Raw genomic sequence first — 17,501 nt, forward strand, 5'->3', positions numbered from 1 at the left:
TAATATCTCTAGGACACAGAGTCTGGCATCTAATAATTCAGTCATTTTGGATGGACTAAAAAGAAGACAAAATTTACTGCAGAACTTTGAAGGCACAAAGAGCAGTCAAACACTTACATCCAGTTCCTTACTACAACTAACTCCAGTGATAAATGTTTAATTCTTATTGTTTTTGAAACTCATAAAAATGTACAGCATTAATATATAGTGTTTTAATCAATTGAGTGTATAAGAATTCTCTAAAGCCAAACATATATGTTATTAATCCCATTACATATTTTGTTGTAGTTAGCTGGCTTTTTTCCTTTTTTGACATTGATTTTTTTGAAGCTTATTATAAATTTATTGGGGACATAGTTTATAATAAAAAACATGGAATAATTGCTCTCCTAATTAAATGTAATTAACTTGACTATCAGACAGACATTTATTAGTTTTTCAAATACATAAGATGCTAATTTACTACCCAGTAGTGAATTTCTGTACTCATATCAATGCTGAGTATTTACGGTAAGCGGATCTCACCAGATTTCAACACTTAACTCTAGAAAATAGTGTTTCCGGTGCATAGATACTTTGTTTGCAACTAAAGTCTTTTATCATAAGAAAGAATTTATATAGATGTACTGGGTACTGGTACTTTGCAACAAGAATTCCTTCTATCCAATCATTGCTGCCAAGGATATTCTTTGTGACCAGCTTTAACATGAGGAAATGGCTCTACACTGTAACTGAATGACAATATCCAAAATACCTGTGGCAGCAGGCATATGGCTCAACTGTTTCTCTGGCTTCTCCCCATGTTTGAGGCTCTCCATAAAATGGCTTTGAGAAGTCAGGATGTTCTCAGTGGTGGAGATAGAAGGGAAGCAGGATGGCTTGTGAGTAAAAGGGAGGTTCTAAATTAAGAGATTTAGAGAAAAGATGGAAGATGGCTGATATCTTTTTTGTTCATCATATAAGACCTACATAGCCTCGCCAGAATTTTTTCTGTCAGGTCTTTTCAGACCAAGTAGTAGAAGGTCAGTTCTTTTGGGTTTAGGAAACACATGGAGCAGTCAAGACTGGTTTCAGCATGTTTGGTAGGTAGTAATACTGACTTACAGGTGAGGGGATGTTTCTTCTAAGAGGTTTCTAAAGATTATCAAAAGCCTTAGAGCTCAAGGATGATTGAATAGAGAATACTTTCCAGCTCTCACCATCCAGGTAACAGTGAAGGCCAGAATGATGAAGCTCAGCACTATGGCGAGCTGCCTCCAGGCCCTGTGAGAGTGCAGAAGACCTGAGATCAGATGTGCCCCTGTTTCACTGTGGTTGGACCACTCACTCCTGACAGTTGGTTTTCGTGGCTCTGACCAATCTACCATGGCATTCCAAGATTAACTGTGGTCACTGGGATATTAAAAAACCCTGGGCAAAGTACCAAAGGTTATCTGGATAGAAAAGCCCTGTGGGAGAGGCAAAGATTTAGGGGGTCTTACTCCAGCTTGGAGTCAGCACCAGTGAATGGAAGTTAAGAGAAAAAAAACTCAGCTCATTATGAGGAACTTATTAAATAAAACTATCTGAAGATGAAGTAGGCAACTCTGTAAACAAATGGACTTCCCACTCTTTAGGACATTCAAGCAGAGGCTTCATGATCCCTTGATGGGTATGTTGTAGAGGTATTTCCAGTACTTTTCTTAAAAGTATGATAGAACTAGACGATTTTGAAGATTCTTTCCAACAGTAGCGTGGATTATATAAAAATATATCCAGTTTTTTTAAAAAGGGGAAAAAAGATTCACTGAAGATCTTGTGAAATATTGAACTCACTCAAAATTCCCAAGTACTGCATCCAGGTCTCCATGTCTGCACTTTCCCTACCAATCCTTGGTAAAAGGAGTACCAACTACTCTTCTGTGATCTTGGACCTGGACAATTTTCTTAATACAGTGGGGGATCCAAAGTCTTTTGTGACTCTGGCCACATCTAGGGACCAATGAAATCTATCTAGTTTTGTCAGATACATTTGATACTCTCTAAATGTATTAAATGAAGCCCATTATGAAACCAGTAAACCTCCCTTCTGTAAAACACAACATATGACCACAGATACTAAAGACGAGTGTATATGTTCTTAAATTCTTGTTTGGGAGATTATTCTCTACAATGGGTGACTTGAATTCTTTTCCCACTATTAATTTTTGTGTGTGGAAATTTTGCTTAATGATTTTCTTTCCCACTTCTGTTTGCTGAGAGAAAACTGTTCTCTTGAAACAGCATTGGTGACCTGAGTTTAGGAGTCAGATAAGTTTAAACTGTAATTCCAATCCTTCATAGCTGTCTGATGGACAAAGTTACCAAGCTTCTCTAATTCATTTTTTCTCATCTGTAAAGGAAGATAGTAATGATATATACCTTATAAGAATTGTAAGATTCGAGAAGAATCTATTTAAAGTGCCCAAAGCAGGAGGCACCTAATATTGTTACAAATATATGTGTGCATTTTTGTACATTTATTCACAAAACTCATCCTTACATGGCCTACTATGGAGGTCTCTTGTTTTTGTAAGGCTGTCTGGAAATCCTCCATTTAGAGATTCAGTCCTTTAAGATTATAGAAAAGTATCATTAAGCAAAATCCAGATATTCTTGGGGGAATATGGTATTATGCTTGTGGCTAACAAGTTTTCAGTTAATTCCTTATGCTATACATAGGAATAAAACATGCAAAGCATGGGCTTATTGTGGCTTGTCATATGTGAGATCATGTTCTTCCTCCTCTTTCATCTGGGATCTCAGATCCCTTGGAATCCTCAGAGTAGCTGGCTTCTGTAAACAATTTTCAATATTTAAATAATCCTAACAGGAACCATACATACCCTTTGCCTAACTCCTTGCTAACTGAAATATCAGTTTCTTTGCCAGTGGCTAAAATTATACCTGCTCAGTAATGCAACCCTATCACATGCTGGTGTGACATTGTTAAGCTTCATTTGTATCTTATTCTTATATTAGAATAATCATGAATCAATTATTACTAAATGCAGCTTAGCAGACAGAATATTTCACAGTGTCAGCTCCATGAGGAAGAGTAGAAACAGCAGTAGCAGGGAAAAAACTGGGATCAACTGTATTTTGAGAATCCATCCTACAGTTACCTGAGAAAGCTTTTCAGGAAGGGGGAAGACAGACTAATGCCTAAAAGGAGTGTGGGTGAGACATGAGAGTCATGAAACAAGAATGGCCCAAGGATACATCAAAAAGAAACTCATGACCATCTTGCTGACCTCTACAGATCCTTGTCTCGCTTGAAATCTTAGAAATGTGTTCCCTTTTCAGTGGTGAAGGTGAAAGTCACAGCTGTGCTTTGTGACCGCATGGCCTATCCAGTCCACAGGACTCTCCAGGCCAGGATACTGGAGTGGGTAACCATTCCCTTCTCCAGGGGATCTTCCCAACCCAGGGATTGAACCCAGGTCTCCCCGCATCACAGATGGATTCTTTACCAGCTGAGCCACTAGGGAAGCCCAAGAATACTGGAGTGGGTAGTCTATCCCTTCTCCAGCTGATCTTCCCGACCCAGGAACTGAACCGTGGTCTCTGGCATTGCAGTGGGTTAGCAGTAGCTATTCCATTTCTTGGGGAATGGTGCCCTCTTCTGAAGAAACTGAGTGACTACTCAGTTTGATTGAAAGTTTGATTCAAAGCTTCTACAAAGTAATTGACTAAAGAAACAGACCTTCTTCCATAGGTTAAACCTTTAAAAAGCTTTCCCAAATAATTTGAATTATGAGCTAGATACATATATAAGTATACATGTGCTAAATAAATATGTTCAAAGCTGTCTCCTTGCCAACAATGTCAAAACCTGAAGCTAAAAGAAATAGAAGTACCTCTGTACATCATCTCTGTTGTATTGTTATATCAGGGGATCCCCCCAATTCCTTGCACTATCAGCAGGAAAGGCATTTTGCCCCTACTTTACTAACAAAAAATCAGGTTTTACAGTTGGCCAAGGTCATGTGGCTAGCAATGGTAGAAACCACCTTTTCTGTTCTTCCCTCTTTCATATTCTTACTTCTTAGTACTCTCCTCAACCTCTGCCTTCAACATCTCTTGATCCATTTGTAGCTGCCCCTTAAACTATTTCCATGTCCTAACATTTTAAAATGGTGGTTCAATTCTCACATAATCTTGACATGAAGATGGCAAATGGTTCTTTTTACCCTCTACTTTCTAACTATGAAATAAAAATAAAAATCTAGCCCACTAAGGTTTGAGAAAGACCAGAGAGAGAGGCAAGTTTATAAACATCTTGTTTTTATAGAGTTTAATGAGCCAAAACCAAGGCAAGGAAAATCTTATGGAATGTTACAACAGAGCAACAGATGAGGCACTCCAACTCTCAAATTTTGAGAAATTGTATCAGGAACTCTGGCAAAATATTTGGAAAACAAAGATGTTCTAGTAATACTACGTTTTGAGTTACTTGTACATTTTATTCATTCTACCCCCTTTGTGTTCCCCCCAATAAATTTCATCATCTGTATAAATCTTTTGAGACTTACAGGGACCAAATATGAAAAAAAGAATTATCCATTCCGTCATCTCCATTCCTAACATTTTCGTTTGATGCCCACTGAGAACACATATGTAGTGGTACTCCAATTTTTTTCAGCTAAGCCACACTTTGGTCAAGTTATTTATGACTCAGTTTAATTTCCCCACAGTTGCCCTCTCTACCTGACATAGACAGCAGTCAGAGTTTTGATTCAATGAGTTTAGTGCTTAGAATGGTAGGGTTTGTAAAGTGTCCCAAATCATAGAAGGTCATTCTAAAAAATACTAATATACTTATTAGTCTCTTGCTTAGGGAGTCTCGAACAGTCTAGTCCTTTTTCAGACCTGTTGTATGACCTCCAACATAACAATGAATGCCAATAATAGCTGAGGTGCTAAAGACTTACTTTATCTGTATTTGATTTTCAACCATAACATAGTAACAGCTATTCCTAGGGTTATCCCAATTTTGTACATGTGACATTCTTAGTCACATCCACTCCTGTGTTTCTATGCACATCACACCTTGTTGTAGGGCTACAAAGACTTCACAGTGGTAGATCTGGGAGTGGGTGTGAGAGTGGGACATAAAGGTTTTAGAAAAGCACCAGAGATGCATAGCTATTATAATTTAGGGAGAGAGAAGCATTTTTTCACCATCAACTGAATAACCCATTGGTTGTTCAGTTCACATTACTGAATCCATAAGGTCACTTCAGATAAACATATAGCCCCTGATTTCAGGCCAACCCATAATTATACAGAAGACCTGTAGCAATCACAGATTTATCTTTGGGGTTTCAGCTATTCAGGACGAATAATCAAACTCTAGGACGTGTCAGTTCAGTTCAGATGCTCAGTCTTGTCCAACTCTTCGCCGAAATGTAGCAAATTGAAATGTTGCAAAGACTTAAATTTGATACTCATGTTAAAAAGCTGGTGTGCTAGACATTGTCAAAAGGTTTGTGAGTGCCCCTCCACCTACATCTCAATTTGTTTTTTCTCCACTCAAGAGTAGCTAGGTTGATAAGCTCATGAAGAGATAGAAAGTAAAAAACAAGCTAGCACCAGTGATCTAAGAAAAGGTATATACCAAAGAGTTAGCCCTTTGTATTATCAAAAGGTTTCCACTTTTGTTCAAGGTTGTAACTCACGGTCAGTTACTCCCCATAAGTAAAATCCTTTTATCCATTGCAAATAAACTGTGGAAGACATTTTAGGCTTGTTTCTTTCCTAGATTTCTCCAGATTTTCCCTATTATTCATTCTGTTTCATGGGAACATCTTTCCCAAAACGTTTTGGTAAACTCAAAGCTTTCAGATTGGTGTGGCAGAGAAAGCAAAGATCTGGGATTCAGGAGATAAGCTCTCTAGTCCTCACTGTGCCACTGATAGTGTGACTTAAGCCAAATTAATCCCTCTTAGGGGGTTGTATTGTTTGGTCGTGTCCCACTATTGGTGACACATGGACTGCAGCCGCCAGGCTCCTCTATCCATCAGTATTCTCCAAGCAAAAATACTGGAGTGGGTTGCCATGCCCTCCTCCAGGGGACCTTCCCAACCCAGGGATCGAATCCCGGTCTCCCGCATTGCAGACGGATTCTTCACCGACTGAACCACCAGGGAGCCCCTTAGGGGGTTAGTTTCCTCTAATGTCAAATGGGTAAGGTAGGAAGGCCCTAAAATGAACAAAGGATTAACCTCACAACTAAAACCTTGCGGGAAGCTTGTTCTGCCCTGGCCTTCACTCCAAGCCCACCTACGGGGACCCCACGACGCCCCTTCCCACCAACGGTAGGGGCTGGCTTCGCGCGTAGCCGTTAGACGTTAACGCCTCACTCCGCAATGGGCGGGGCCGAGGCTGGCAGCTTCCGGCGGCGAAAAGCAACGCGACGCGTGGCGTTCGCTTAGCTCTCGCACGGGCATGTCCTCCTTCCAGCCAATCGCGCCTGTGAGCCACACTCCACCGCTGTTGGGGTTCTCCCCAAAGCTTGCACTGCACGCTGGGAAGCTCCAAATCATCTCCGCTGTGCTGCGAGGAGTTGTTCCGAGTGGGGGAGGGGGAGAGAAAGCGGGAAAAAAAAAAAATGCCGAACATTTTATGCTAATCAGTTTGTGTATCCTTTATGGCGATTGGCCAGGGTTTTACTCTAGAAGCCAATCATTTCAGAATAAGGGTGGGTCAGGCGAGACTCTTCGCATTGATTGGCTGGGAGACGGCGTCGCAAGGAAGGAGTTTAAACTGGGAGTATCCGGGATTATTTTCCCCCGCCGTGCGATGCGTGTTCCGGAAGTGACGCACGGCCTTGGCCGGGAGGCCGTCCAGCCCCCGCTTCCTTTCACGCTGTCGCTGCCCGTAGGTGGTTGTGGCCACCGTGCCCAGGGGGAGGCGGCAGCAAGCGGTGGAGGCGAATGATGCCTGGGAAACTCCTCTGGGGGGACATTATGGAGCTGGAGGCACCCTTGGAGGAGACCGAGAGCCAGAGGAAGGAGAGGCAAAAGGTGCGCTGAGGATGGGCCGCGCCTCCTGGGCAGTGCCGGCTTGGGCGGGGAGGGAAGTCTCCCTGATGGTCTGTCAGCAACCGGGCCGGAGCATCCGAGGGCCTCTCCTCGCGCCGGCCTCGTTCCTGGGAGGTCGCTCTGGAACCATTCCAACCTCCACATCCCCAGCCGGAGAAGGGCAGCACTGGGCTTTGGCCCAGCCTCCCGTGGTCCCCCAGTCCTTCCCGTCGGCGCCTAAGAGATGGGCAGACTCAAGTTCTCATCGCGGAGTCAATTCTTTCCTCTTCTTAAGCAGCGAGGCCTGTCGTTTGGTTCTCGTTGGCCGTCTTAGAAGATGATTTAAGAAAAACGATTGCCTTGAATATGTGTAACTTCTCCGTCATCCTGTCCTGTATGCGAGAATCTTGGGGAAAGCGATCTTAGCTTTACAGACCTCGATAACGGGTCAGTAGAGGATTGAGGAAAAGTGTTAACAGCCAACATTGCCAGGATTTGGCTGATGGAGATCATGTGGGTTATTATTATTACTCTTGTTGTTATTACTATTATTATTAATAGTCTTTTCTCTTAGTGTTCTCATTCAATTCACAAATATTTATTGAGCCTAATTTATACCAGACTCTCTGCTGGGCACCAAGAAAGTCCCTGCCCTCAAGGAGTCTGTTAGAAGAGTTGCAGAGACTTCCCGCCCCACTTCTCAAGAGACTTAGAGAAAAGGAAACAGTGCTTTGGAGGGTAAGGAAGCAGTATTTGAAGCCTGACACTTGACCAAAGAATGAAAATATTCTGCATAGCTCCAGAAAGCCGACCCTACCCTTCTGACCTTGTCAACAAGGTAGACTTGCCATTCCAGCCAAGCAATTATTTATTTATTTATTTTTTATTGTGGCAAAATACGCGTACCATAAGATTTACATTTACTTTTTAAAATTAATTAATTATTTTTGGCTGCCCTGGCATGTGGGATCTAGTTTCCCAACCAGGAGTTGAGCCAAGGTCCTTTGTGTTGAGAGCATTGAGTCTTAGCAACTGGACCACCAGGGAAATCCCTAATTGTTTTAAAGTATATAGTTTTGTAGCAGTAAGTACAGTCACATTTGTTTGCAGACATCATCTTCATTGATCTCCAAAACTTTTCATTCTCCCAAACTGAAGCTCTGTGCCCATTAAACATCAACCTCCTCAGTTGCCCTGTCTCCCCAACCTTTGGCATCTACCATTCTCCTCTCTGTCTCTATGCATTTGACTACTCTAGATAACTCCTGTAAGTGAAATCATCAAGCAGTTATTTTAGTTTTTGCTCCTCCAAAAATACTTGTCCCTCGTTTTGCATCCATATCCTGTCCATATGTCAAAGTTAGTTTGTGTCTGTTACAACCATTCCAGTGTACACGTACAGTAATCTCATTCCCCCTTAAAGTCTTGTTCCAGTGCTGGTCTTATAATTTGTTTAGCATTTATTATGCACTTCCTTGTAAAGTTAGCTTATTCTTCCTATGTGTATCCTTCCCCCAAATTTCCCAAAGATTCTTGAGGGAAATTACCATATCTTTGCCCATGCTTGTATTTCACTTTATCTTTGTAAATTGGTAGTTTTCACATTGTAGTTTCTCCAGATGTACTCATTGATTTTCCTTTAGTTATGAAAGATAATGAAAGATTTGGAAACAGATTAGAGTACCAATTAATAGAAATAGAGCATTCAAATAGTGGTCTGGTGTTGAGATGAAGGTAACTGGGTTTGGATATGTTGAGATACGGAGCTGGGCCTTAGGTTCTCAGAATTGGGGTGCAGGTTAGGAAGGAAGCCTGGAAATGTATGTTGAAGCCATGAAAATGGTATGAAAGTGTACATAAAGAACAGAGACTTAAGCATCCACAAAAGGAGAAAGAGGAAACATCGAAGAAGATAGAGGTAAGAGAGTAAAGAGGGGATATTGTGTGTCTTGGAAGCCAAGAAAGTGGAGAATGTTGAGCACGGTGGATCTGATATGGAACAATGTATTTCATCACCTTGTGATTTTGCTGGGCTTGGACCTTCAGGTCTAATTTTACCTTGCTTCATCTCCCTGAAGTGCTGGGCCCAGGAGCAATTGAAACCCCAAGGCTGGGTCTATAAATAATCTTGTTTTTCTATAGAACCTATTGGTTTGATGAGATGTGGGCTAGTTCAGTTAACTAAAGATCAAATGATGTAACATATAACTGTATAGCTTGTATTAACGTAAAGCTCTAATGTTTACAAAGCATTTTCATATATGTTACTCATTTTTCATAGCAACTTTTATTTTATGAATGAGAAACTTGTACATGAAAGTATTCTGTATAAAAACTGTAAATCATGGTGAAATATTTTGGTGGTGGTAGTTTTTAACAAGACAAGTCATTACTATGTAATTTATTTTGAATGTTTGACCAAGTAATTTTGAAGTGCTGAATTTCCAAAACATTTCTTGCTGTATGCCAATATTAAAACGCTCGCTACTAGTTTGGCATTTCAAAACTAAAGTTGCAGAAAGCCACCTCCTTTCCTCCTTTTTAAGTCCTGTTAGCCAAAAAAATTTTTTTTTCTGTTATCCAGATTTTAAAAACTTTAAAAAAATTTCTGGGATTACTAATACAGTTGTCCTTCCATAGAAGTATTAACAAACATGGTTTTATATAAATTACATACCTTGGTCTCTGTTTATCAGAGTTTAGAGAGGAAGCATGATGTGAAAAGAGCATGGGCTTTCAAGTCAAATAGCACTTTCATTGGCAGGAAATCCCATATGTGGGTCTTTGCAAAGTTATTTATATCTGAGAACTTGTTTCCTCATCTGTAAAATGGCAAAGCTAATACAGGTTCCCTATCCCTTATCCAAAATCCTTGAGGCTAGTTTTGGAATTCAAAACTCCGGGGATTTTTAAAAGGGTAACACCTCGGTAGAGTTTGGGGCCCCCAACCTATAATCAAACACTTTAATGTTAAATAGGAATATTCATATTGAATGGAATAAATAAAGATTATAAATAGTTTTACGTTTTTTGAAGTCAAATTTTGCCACAAAATGACTTGAGGTCAGATAAGGTTTTGTCTCCAAATAAGTTACAAAAAAACTTTCGGTTTTCAGAGCATTATGGATATCGGAATTTCGGATAAGGGATTATGGACCTGTACTTCCCTTATAGGGTTGTTATGAAGATTTAAACAAGATAAGCTGAAAACATTTTACACAGTGCTGGGTAGGTACTCAATAAATCTTAATTTCTTTCTTGAAGATATTAGAAATTTCTGCTTTTTAATTTATAGTCTTGAGTTCTCATTCTTTTACTGAAAAGGAATTAATTATTTCAGTTTCCCTTAAATGTTATAATGGGATTAGAGAGGGACTAGAGGCCAAGTCTTAAGAGTGCAAGAGTTGGGATGAGAAAGAAAACAGTGGATAGCAACTAGTCTAGAATTCTACCAGCTAACTTTTTAAGATTGCGATAAATTGAGCTTTGCTGGTTGGGGGGAGTCATACTCTAACTTCTCTAGAGTCTTAAAAGCAGACCTGTGACCCTCCTGTCACTGCTTCTTTGTTTTTCCACAGAGTGATAGAAGGAAGTCAAGGCACCATTATGACTCAGATGAGAAATCAGAAACAAGAGAAAATGGTGTTACAGATGACTTGGATGCTCCCAAACCCAAAAAAGCTAAAATGAAAGAGAAGCTAAATGGTGACACCGAGGAAGGATGTGATAGACTTTCAGATGAATTTTCTAAATCTCATAAGCCAAGAAGAAAAGATCTATCAAATGGAGATATTGATGAACATGAAAAAAAATCAAAGCGAGTGTCATCTTTAAATAGTTCTACTCATAAATCAAATGATAATAAACTAGAAGAGGTATGGATATTTTTTGTTTTGCATTTGACATTATCCTTGAAATATAGGATAATTTGATTTTTATAGACTAATTAGAATTGATTCTATAATATTTCCTGCTTAATGTCCAGTACTCTCAGTTGGACTGGGGGATCTATAGAGCTGAAACCTGAGCCTTTTTTCTTTTGTCCTTTGTTTTTTTCATTATATTACCTTTTTCTTGGTGCAGAGGTTGGTGGAGAAGGAGTGGTGGTCAAATTTAAACCTTTTCTGTACATTGGGTTCCTAAATAGATTTTCCAAATTGCTAATTGATGGTCACCTACTTGTATTCTTGTGGTTATTTCAGTCCTTGCCAGTACTCATTAATTAAATTCTGACTTTTCTGAAAACAGGGTACATAAAGTCTTGATATTGTATATTTTGCCTTATTATTATTGTACTTCTGTAACAATAGCAACTTTAAGTGATTTTAGGTCTTATTGTAATTCAGTCTTAAAGCTGTTTGCTATTTTTAAGCAGAAATGACACATATACAAATGATCTGAAGATCTCTGTTCTCCTGGGTATTAATTTTGGGGGGAGGTATCGAAAACATGCTTAGTATAGAATCTTCATTCCTGGGTCACTGCTTTTATCACTATCTGTTAGTGTAGGTATTTTCTTGCACTGAATTTACTCAATTTGTATCTTCTTCTAGCAGAGTTCATAGATTTACCTAGGTATTATAAATTGTCAGTAATAATCATTCAGATCTTCAGAAAGAAGAAACTTTGAGATGCTTAATAACTTGATATTTAGTATTCTTTATATTTAAAAAATCTGATAGTTGCTGTTAATTTAGATACATTTGAACTGAATGTGCTATCTTTGGGAAGCTTTGAGAGAAGATGTTGAATCCTTGCTTTACAGTGTCTCCTGCAGTTTGTGAGTTTGCTATCTGTCAGGAAGCACATCTGTTAGAAAGTTGATCTAAAGAAGGCCCTGCAAATCTGAGTTGCTCAGTAGTGGAATGTACATCTTGCTGTGTTGGGATTTTTGCCTGCTATACTGCTCTGTATTATAATAGGCTTAACTTTATTATTTTGTTTAGATTATGTTAGAGTTCAGGAATTCTACTTTTAGGGGTTTTCTTTCTAAAGACATAATCATGAGGTGTGCCGAGTTGTGTGAATCAGTATCTTATCACAGTGATGTTGATAATAGCAAAAAATTTAAACATCTTAAATGTCTGATAGTAGGCAAATCAGTTTAATAATATGTTGCTATATTCCTGCAATAGAATGCATTGATTCTAAAGAGCATAAGTATGTTAAAAAGATATTCAGTCTATCTTATTAAATGCAAAAAAAAGCAGATTACAAAATAGTATATGCAATATGATTTTATTTAATTTTAAAATGTATATATGCATAGAGTAAGGATTGGACAAGTATGTGTTTCAAATGTGGTTTTAGCTGACCAGATTATAGATAACTTTAAAATGTCTTTCTATTAATATGTAGTTTCTAAAATTTCTGCAATGAAAATGTATTATTTTTGTAATAAAATTTTTTTCTTTTAATCTTAAAAAAATAACAGCGTTTAGGTTTGCTTAAATGGATTACATTTGCATTTGATATTATATCTTTTATCTGGTTCTTGGTTTGAAAATTGCTATTGTGTATGATTTTGTAATTACTTTCTTTAAACAACCAATGATAAAGTTTATAAAGTAGATATATTGTCTTTGTTTTATATATACATTGACTAATATACAAAGTTTTCAATAGATGTTAAATTATAATATATATGTGTATAACCTGTATATATATATGTTAGAGAAATTTTCAAGCTTACAGGAACTTTTCCTTGTATGAGTGAACTAAAATATGCTTTTTAGATTCATAGAACAACTTACTTAACTTTTAGAAACAATTTACTTTCCTCATTGCTTAGTTTCTTTTGAGGTTGGTTTATAGTCTGGTGTTAATCTTGTAATTAATACTACCTATATCTAATATGTGAATATGGAGTTATTGAATAACTTCTGTAATATCTTAGTCAAGTGGAATTACATTTTGATTTATGTAGTAAATGTATGTCTAAAGTAAGTTTTATGTCTGAGTTAATAATTTTTAAATGCTTTATGGGAAAATGTGTTAAATAAGCTTGATGTTTAAAGGGATACTTTTGAGATTACAAGAATTTCCCATTAATTTATCTTGTAAGTTACCCAGTTTTTGCAAGTACTAACTAGAAATTGATTTGCTAGCTCCTTTAGTAAAACTGAAAGCAGTAAATGCATGAAAGATTCTAAATACCTAGTTGGATATGAACTGTATTAGAACTTTGATTTCATTTTGACAGACCCTAACACGTGAACAGAAAGAAGGAGCCTTCTCCAATTTCCCTATTTCTGAAGAGACTATAAAGCTTCTGAAAGGTACAATGAATTTTAATGCATATGCAATTGAAAATCTAAAACTAGATTTTAGAAAACTCTTGTACCTTTTCTGACCCAGAGAAAAATGTACAAAACATAGAGAAATAGCTTTTATAATTGCAGTTATTTCTACATCATTTTTTGGGTATTCTGATCAGTTTTTAACAAAGAATTAAATGTATTTGTTAAAAGTTGAGACCAATTTTTAAATAATTCCTCTTTGGGGTAGGAATAGTTGTAGATGTTGCTAGGTGGTATATCTTTAGGCACATGTTGATGAAATGTTAATTTCAAATAAATGTATTTTTTCTTAATGCTAGTCTTAAGTAAATATTTCAATGAAATTTCGTTTTACAGGTCGAGGGGTAACATATCTCTTTCCTATTCAAGTTAAGACTTTTGGTCCTGTATATGAAGGAAAAGATTTAATTGCTCAAGCGCGGACAGGAACAGGAAAGACATTCTCTTTTGCCATCCCGTTGATTGAAAGACTCCAAAGAAATCAAGAGACAATTAAAAAAAGCCGCTCACCAAAGGTAACCATTATAGGGAGTAAAAATTTTAAACATTACTCTAATGGAAAGAGAAAGAAAGAATATACCGGTCTTGGGAATTTCTTGGTGGTCCATTGGTTAGGACTTGGTGCTTCTACTGCCATGGCCCTGGTTCAGTCTCTGGTCAGGGAACTAAGATCCTGCAAGCTGCATGGCATGGCCCAAAAAAAAAGAAAAAGAAAGAAACAGTATACTGGTCTTAAGTTCAAGTGCCCCAAAGATAGAAAAGTTACTCCTGGGGCATAAAGTAAAAATTTGGGGCCTAAAGCAAAAGTCTGATTTTTAAGATAAATCTCAAGTGAAGCTAAAGTGAGTTATTGCATATGAATGTGATGTCTATGGATCCATAGATGTCTTTGATAACTGTATATTTTGAAGCCAGCATATCTAATTTCTTCTTTTTTCAGTCCTAACCTTTGCTTTTTTTCTTTTTTTTCTAACCTTTGCTTTTAAACAGTGATTTTGCTAGAGGTATTGATTTATTTGGTCATTCAGTAAATAATATTTATTTTATTGATTGACTTTTAGAGTATTATAGAAATGATACTGAAGATCTGTCTTAACAATATCAGTAGTAAAGAACAGAGAGGACCTAGTGAAATTTTGGCCTAAACTTTGGCCTTTTTAGAACCTGTGTTCACTTTCAGGTTCATAAAAGTGCAGGGAAAAAAAAACAGTATTGGGACTTGCCTGGCCATCTAGTGGCTAAAACTCCAGGGTTCCACTGCAGGGGTCACAGGTTCAGTCCCTGGTCAGCCACCTGGGGATCCCCAAATAGTGTGAAAGTAAATTCACATATATGACTATAATTAAATAATAATGGTCTTGGAACAGGACAGATCTTTTTTAGAGAGTTCTGTTTCTTAGGTGAAATTAGGAAGATTGAGAGTAATAGAAATAGGACACAATCCCAACACTATCTTTAAAACTTTCATGCTAGAAGGATGTTACTGGAGATTCCAACTCTGTCACTTCTAGCTATTTGATCTTGGGTGAGACTCAACTTCTCTAAGGCTCATGTTCCTCATTTGTAAAATTGGGAAGATAATACCACATCATAGTTTTTTTGTGTGTGAGGATTAAATGAAATTGTGTAAAGCATTGTTGTTTGCATAATTATAATTGACCCTGTACATTGAAAGGTTATGGCTACCTTTTGTTAAATCTGCAGTTTCAAAATATAAAAAAAGGGAATTGAAGTGTAAATCAATTTCTGTATAACCTGTTTGAAGCATGAGTTTTATTTGCTTAATAAAACAAGTAAGTCTCTTGGAATCCTGTGTAGAAGAAGCTCTTCTCATTAAACACCAAACAGTTAAGTCCATTCTCCGGTGTGTACATGCTAAGTCACTTCAGTTGTGTCTGACTCTTTGAGACCCTATGCACTATAGCCTACCAGGTTCATCTATCCAAGGGATTCTCCAGGCAAGACTACTGGAGTGGGCTGCCATGTCCTTCTCCAGGGGATCTTATCTACCCAGGGATCAAACTCACATCTCTGCACAACTCCTGCATTGGCAGGTGGGCTCTTTACTGCTAGCACCACCTGGGAAGCCCTCCATTCTCTGGTGCTAGCTACAAATTCAATTTTATATGCTACTTGCAATTTAAATAAATTGAACTATTTCTTTTTAAAAAATGGCACATGTTGGACATTCATTCATTCATTCAACAAATATTTTTTGAGTACCTGCTTTGTGCCAGGCACTGTTTGAAGTCCAGGAAATATAGTAGCTCATACTGACGTAAATCTCTGCCTTCATAGAGCTTACATTTTAGTGGGCAAGATAGACAGTGAGCAAATATGTAGAATATAAATATTTTATATGGTATAAGTGTTAAAAAGAAACAGTTAATCAGGGTTGGGAGGATATGAAAAGAAGGTTAGGAATCTTTTTGAGAAAGTGACTTTTGAAAAGAGATCTGAAGGAAGTAATGGTGGTTTTCAGTCCCTAAGTTGTGTCCAAGTCTTGTGACCCCGTGGACTGTAGCCTGCCAGGCTCCTCTATCCATGAAATTTTCCAGGCAAGAATACTGGAGTGGGTTGCCATTTCCTTCTCCAGAAGGAAATAAAGGAGGATATAATAAACATAAGCCGTCCTTGTTATTGTTTGTGCTCTGTCTTTAAATACTATGACATTAATGATGAGATTTCTAGTTTTAAATGCTTCTTAAAAAGTCTCAGTTTGAATTTAGAGATCTATAGAAATTTATCTTTTTGTTTTTAAAACCTTTTGCTCAGGTACTTGTTTTGGCTCCTACAAGGGAACTGGCAAACCAAGTAGCCAAAGACTTCAAAGATATAACTAGGAAACTCAGTGTGGCGTGTTTTTATGGCGGAACATCGTATCAAAGCCAGAGTGAGTGACTGTATGTGATGGTAGCACAGAGATCCGTTTGCTACTGAAATTGAAAAAATAGTATGATGTGAAAATCTATATTTGAATTTTATATATTACTGATATTTCTCTCCTCTCACAGTTAATCATATTCGAAATGGTATTGACATCTTGGTTGGGACCCCAGGTCGTATCAAAGACCATCTGCAGAGCGGCCGATTAGATCTTTCTAAACTGCGCCACGTTGTGCTTGATGAAGTGGATCAAATGTTAGATTTAGGTTTTGCTGAACAAGTTGAAGACATTCTCCATGAGTCCTACAAAACTGGTATATACTAATTCAAAATAAGCACATTTAGCAATTATTCTCTTATCTAAAAGCTTATGAGTTGTTTATTTTATAATTTTTAGTATTAATACATGTCCCCAGTGTTCTAACAAAACTAAAAGTATTTGGTATCTTTTCTTCTGAACAAGAATGCTTAATAATCATTTTCTTCGCTTTCCATGTTTTCTTACGTGTATTATTTTATAGGAGTAGTTTTACTAACTTATTTTACTGATTTCCTTGCTCATTGTTCTTTCTTAAATTTGCATCTTCCGCTTCGGTTCAGTTTTCTTCATATTTTCCCTCAGTTTTGAAAGTTGAAAGTTTTAATAACTGCAGTAAAGTTCAAAATTCACCCCAAGTTTTGAATTTTTCATTATTTCTTTGAAGTTTGGGGGGATTTTTAAGAGCTGACTATCTTGTGGGATATTAAGAAATAAAGCATTTGAATTCTTTTTGTTTATTTAAGATTCTGAAGACAATCCTCAGACTTTACTTTTTTCAGCAACTTGCCCACAGTGGGTATACAAAGTTGCAAAAAAATACATGAAATCCAGATATGAACAGGTTGACCTTGTTGGGAAAATGACTCAAAAGGCTGCAACTACTGTAGAAGTAAGTAGCTTTCCATTGTGATAGATTTTAGCTTTTAGTTGGTGTTTTGAAATTTGTTGAAGCTAAACATAATGTTTTGGGTACCAATTCAGGCCAAATCTTTTGTTTTTGGTCCTTAGTCAATAAAATGCCTAGGTATTTCTATAGTCTAAGACTGAGGAGCAGAGTAAAATAGGGGAAAAAGTTTGCAAACAGGCAAGTCCTAACAGGAGAGAGATACAAATATCCATAGAGACAGATTTAAAGTATGTAGAATGTGAGAAGTGAGGTAATTTTTCACAGTTTGCTGGTGTTGGGATAATTTATTAAAGCTTAGGTGGAATAAAGATCCTCATTTCATACCC

General features: G+C 37.5%; 2 protein-coding genes across 8 annotated transcripts in view; both read left to right on the forward strand.

Annotated features, from left to right (window-relative positions):
* The window catches only part of STOX1 (storkhead box 1), a 65,852-nt gene extending 65,561 nt beyond the window's left edge, over positions 1–291 (forward strand). The window contains exon 4 of one of the 3 annotated variants that reach the window (XM_061163007.1): positions 13–291. In XM_061163007.1, coding sequence (XP_061018990.1) covers positions 13–160 — 148 coding nt within the window. In that variant the 3' untranslated portion in view covers positions 161–291. The remainder of the gene's footprint in view (positions 1–12) is intronic. The other 2 variants (XM_061163009.1, XM_061163008.1) reach the window with 2 other exon arrangements.
* Positions 292–6,821: 6,530 nt separating this feature from the next.
* Positions 6,822–17,501, forward strand: part of DDX50 (DExD-box helicase 50) — a 29,451-nt gene continuing 18,771 nt past the window's right edge. Inside the window, exons 1-8 of one of the 5 annotated variants that reach the window (XM_061161683.1) lie at positions 6,888–7,046; positions 10,160–10,271; positions 10,622–10,918; positions 13,246–13,321; positions 13,679–13,857; positions 16,118–16,235; positions 16,357–16,542; positions 17,012–17,157. In XM_061161683.1, coding sequence (XP_061017666.1) covers positions 10,730–10,918; positions 13,246–13,321; positions 13,679–13,857; positions 16,118–16,235; positions 16,357–16,542; positions 17,012–17,157 — 894 coding nt within the window. In that variant the 5' untranslated portion in view covers positions 6,888–7,046; positions 10,160–10,271; positions 10,622–10,729. The other 4 variants (XM_061161684.1, XM_061161681.1, XM_061161682.1 and 1 more) reach the window with 4 other exon arrangements.

Source organism: Dama dama, chromosome 15 (genome assembly GCF_033118175.1).
Source record: "Dama dama isolate Ldn47 chromosome 15, ASM3311817v1, whole genome shotgun sequence".
NCBI classification, from domain to species: Eukaryota; Metazoa; Chordata; class Mammalia; order Artiodactyla; family Cervidae; genus Dama; species Dama dama.